The following is a 4098-nucleotide window of genomic DNA, read 5'->3' as shown; positions in this document are numbered from 1 at the left end:
CTATAAAGGCAGCCCAAATAACTAACTCAGGTAATTAATAATAATTAAAATAATAACTAATTTTTAGAAGATTGAAATTAAGGAAAGTCACCCCTTCCGAACGCCTTAAATCTCCAATAGACCTAAAAACTCTTCGGAAAACGTGTTTCATAGCAATTTCCACGGGAGTGCTTGCTGGGGGCAGGTCTGCGTGCCTGCCTGCTGCCTGCCCGCTGCCTGCCCGCTGCCTGCCCGGCCCGTGGGGGCTGCAGTGGGGTGCCTGTTCCCTCTAACAGGGAGAAGGGGAAGGCATCGCCTTCAGCCAGGCGAGCCGGAGCCCTTGCCTGTGGGGTGCTCCTGCCCGGGGCCGCTGCCCACTCCCCTGGGGCTGGGTGTCTCGGTTGCCATCCTTGGTACGTCCCTCCCAGAGGCATCCCCATGTTTCAGGCTATCCCGTAGCGTGTCTTTGCAGCTGCAAGCTCTTTGAGGCAGGGACCTCTCCGTTTTTCTCCAGATTACATGTGTGTCTGTAGTCGTGCGTAAGTGACGGCATCGTGTCGAGTCCGAGGACTGAAGTAAGGATGCGTCCTGTCTGGCTAAGTCCTGGACAGTCCTGGACAGTCAGTGGATGGTTTGAAGCCCGTTTTATACCTTCTGGTTCTCCGTCCCATCTATCATAACATGTCACTGTCCACTGAGATGTCTAACCCTCCTTTACGTCCTGTTGAGGTCCCGTGGAGAGCAATGATAGATGCTTTCCCGAAGGAGAAAAGCTCATCACGCTTGTGGAGCGTCATGTGCCACCCCGCTGAGGGGTCCTTCTGCGTCCTCCTCACTGTCCCACCGTCCTCTTGCTCCCGACAGTGTCCCCGAGGGAGCGGGGGCCGGTGGGGAGGACACGCGTTGCAGCTGGAGCATCTCTGGAGCAGGGGCTGTGCTCGTCCTGCCCGTTTCCCCTCCTCCTCCTCGGCCCCGGGGGAATCAGCCCAGGCAGATGCAGATCCGGACCTCGAAGCTCTGCTTCCTGGTTGTGTCCTCACAGGCTGATTGCAGAGTCAGTCCCTTCTCTGGAGCCCTTCCACTTTGTCTGAGTAATTAACATCCAATGGGCCAGGGAGAAAAAGCAGGACTGAATTTCCCACATCCCAGCTGAAAGCCCTGACCACAGGGCTGCTGACTGCTCTGAAAGGCTTGCTCCATATATTGTGTCCTGGTCCTGGTTAAACTTCTTGTGATGAAAGTTTCACCAAAGCTAACACGCTTCCATGAAAATTCTGGTTTTCATGATTTGGCATTTTCCAGGAAAAAAAAAAGAAGCTAAAATAACTTGCCAAGAATTTCCCAACCAGCTTTAACCCTGAGACACTACCATGGTCCAAACAAACGATGATAAGGATCTATGGAAACATGGGGAAACAAAGAAGTGATGTTTTTAAAGCCTCCAGAAAATAAAAATGCAGCTGGAAGGAGGAGCACAGGGTTTTCTGCAGGCACGCCGAGGAGGGCAATTCATTCCCTTTGAATCGCAGGGAGTCCTTTCTAGCTGGTTTCAAAGGAAGTTGGATGTGGTCATTAACATGACCTTAACTCTGTCGCTAGTGCCTAGATACATTCACAGATGAGCTGGAAGTGCCACGGAGGGTCCTGCTCTTCCCAGCGGCGTCATGGGTTTCTTGCAGGCTGAGAAACAAGAGATCTCCCTCCCTTTTATAGCGAGCGAAGACAATTTCCACCTGTGCCTGATGCTCGGGAGATAAAAGGGGGTGCGGGGCATACGGTCTTAACCGAAGCCATCTGGGCTGTGCCAGGCCGGCTGCGATGGGCACGAACACACGGAGGGTGGAAGGGAAGAGCTGGTTTTTGCTGAGGAAGGTCATCTCGGTCAGCGGCAGATGAAAGCCGCTTTCTCTCCCCTGCTCACGAGTGGCTGCGGCAGTGGCAGTGGACCCAAGGGAGGGGGACCGGGGACCGGACGGGCTGGAGAGGCAGGGGTTGTGGCACAGCCTTGGATCTGCAGTCGCAGGTGAACCCCCAGGTTGCTTTTGCTTCTGGAAATGTTGCCAAGCACAGCTCTAACCAGTGGAAAGGCGAGCGGAGCACACAGGGGCATCTGTACCGCTGTTTGGTACATTTGAGTGTCAAAATATGTCTGTAAAATGAACGTGTTCCCCCCAAGGTCTGCCCATTTGAGCCAAAAGAAACAGCACAGCGAAAAGGGCCAGATTTCTATGAATTGGGAAACTCCCCCAGAACCAGGTAGGTGGGTGGGGAAGGCGAGGAAGGTGTTACTTGGTGGCAGAGAGGGACGAGCCTGAGGCTGCAGCGGCTGCGTGCGCTGGATCCCAGTGGTGCCCTCCTGCTTCTGGCCAGCAGCTTTTCCAGCAGGCAGAGACCTTTGGAAATTTCCGATAAAGATCAGCCCACAGTCTGTTTTGCTGTCCCATGTCCCATGTTCAGAGCTGATGGGGACCAAAGTGCTTTAGAGGAGGCGTAAATCCCTACCCTGCCCCAGGGGAGGAGCGGGGTGTCTCGGGGAGGAGGAAGATGCTCTGGGACGGGCGATAAGTGGTGCTTGAATTTTTCACATGGTGGACCAAGCTCTCGGTCTCCCTTCCCCTTTCACCCTGTGTCTCTGCAATGCTTCGGCTACCCCGGCATTTGGGGAGGTGACATGTCCCTCTCGGTGGCTTCCCCTAGGCTGTCTACAAGGCCTGGCTGTGCTCCGAGTATTTCAACGTGACCCAACACCAGTGCCGACACCGGATCCCATGCAAGCAATACTGCCTGGAGGTGCAGACCAGGTGCCCGTTTGTGTTACCGGACAATGACGAGCTGATCTATGGAGGTTTGCCTGGCTTCATCTGTACGGGTAAGGAGGTCCGGGGAGCGGAGCCAGGCTCCTGCCCACCCCAGGGGGCATGGGGGGACGGGGCAGGGCTGGGTGCTGATGAGCCCCGTCGCACTTTGCAAGCCATGGGCCAGATTTTGAAGGTTTTTTGGGGCGGAGGGGGAGGAGGTACAGCGTGGAAACACGTGAAGCACTGCCTGACTGCTGAAACGTGGCCGTCTGGGGGTGAGGTGTACGTGGTTAATGGAGACACGGCAACACAGCCCACAGCTTAGTGCAGGAAATTAAAGCCCTACCTCCAACTGAAAGCTAAAGCAGGCATGTAAGGGGCTGAAGGTAACGGGATTAAAGCAGGGCCGGGACATTTAACCGCTACAAGCAGCATTTGGGGTGTCCTGAACGTGTCCCAGGGCTGCGGTCTCTGCCTGCACGCTGGTCCGCGCAGGCTCGCAGCCCCACTGGGGGCAGGTCCCAGGGGGTCTCTGGGTGTCCCGGTTCTCAGGCTCTGCCTGTCCCGCGGCGTGTGGCTGGCAGGCACCGGGGCTCGGTCCCTCTGCAACCCCGTCCACGGTCTCCCGCTGACCCCCTCCTCTTCCTCCGCTTCCTTGCCGCAGGGCTGCTGGAGAACCAGCTGCCTGACGAGGAGGCCAAGTGCTGCGAGGTGCAATGGGACTCCTGCGACCACCCCCCAGACAGCAACGACAACACATCCCCCAAATCCACAGCGTCAGAGTCACTCCATTTCCACCGCCACGACCCCCACCTCCATCACCAGCGGCAGAACCACTACCACCTCTACCACCACCACCACCAGTATCACCAGCCCCACTCCCCATCCTTGCTGCCAGTCTCCGCAGGGTCTCGCCTCGGCAGCAGCCGGATCAGACTGTGCGTGCTGGTCCTGATGCTTCTCCACACCATGGTGTCCTTCTCGAGCGTGCACGGCGGCAGCGGGGCAGCCGGCGGAGGGCTCAGCCTGGAGGCCCTGCCCGCCCTGGAGGAGAGCGTGGCACGGGACGAGTGATGCGGAGGAGAAAGCCGACCTCCAAGAAGAACGCCAGATCTTTTTCCACTAAGGGGGGCACATGCTATTCCTCCAATGGGAGGCACGGGATTGGGGGTGACGCACACACACACACCCCCGCACATACCCCCAAGAGCTGCTCGCCGCGGGGCATCCCCGTGATGAAGAGTCTCTAATGCGCACAGGGCTGCGGGACTCGGCTTTGAGAAGGGTTCGGTCAGTAGCAGCCGGGCAGCGCGGCGTGCCC

General features: G+C 57.4%; 1 protein-coding gene across 1 annotated transcript; it reads left to right on the top strand.

Moving 5' to 3' along the window:
* Positions 1–1797: 1797 nt before the first annotated feature.
* Positions 1798–4061, top strand: FAM155B (family with sequence similarity 155, member B). Its single transcript, XM_009326677.1, has 3 exons — positions 1798–1860; positions 2677–2848; positions 3442–4061. Exons 1-3 carry the CDS (start codon positions 1798–1800, stop codon positions 3849–3851), a joined length of 645 nt encoding a protein of 214 aa, XP_009324952.1. The 3' UTR covers positions 3852–4061.
* The last annotated feature ends 37 nt before the right edge of the window (positions 4062–4098 follow it).

This window comes from Pygoscelis adeliae, unplaced genomic scaffold (genome assembly GCF_000699105.1).
Source record: "Pygoscelis adeliae isolate BGI_AS28 unplaced genomic scaffold, ASM69910v1 Scaffold216, whole genome shotgun sequence".
NCBI classification, from domain to species: domain Eukaryota; kingdom Metazoa; phylum Chordata; class Aves; order Sphenisciformes; family Spheniscidae; genus Pygoscelis; species Pygoscelis adeliae.
Note: the sequence above shows the minus strand (reverse complement) of the source record. Positions and strands in the feature narration are given on the sequence as shown.

Bases quoted from the DNA above. Each gene is read 5' to 3' on its own strand.
- FAM155B (XM_009326677.1), top strand. From the start codon at position 1,798: ATGGGCACGAACACACGGAGGGTGGAAGGGAAGAGCTGGTTTTTGCTG. The intron at 1,861-2,676 runs GTCAGCGGCAGA...GGCTTCCCCTAG, and splicing joins TGCTGAGGAAGGTCATCTCG to GCTGTCTACAAGGCCTGGCT. The intron at 2,849-3,441 runs GTAAGGAGGTCC...TCCTTGCCGCAG, and splicing joins GCCTGGCTTCATCTGTACGG to GGCTGCTGGAGAACCAGCTG.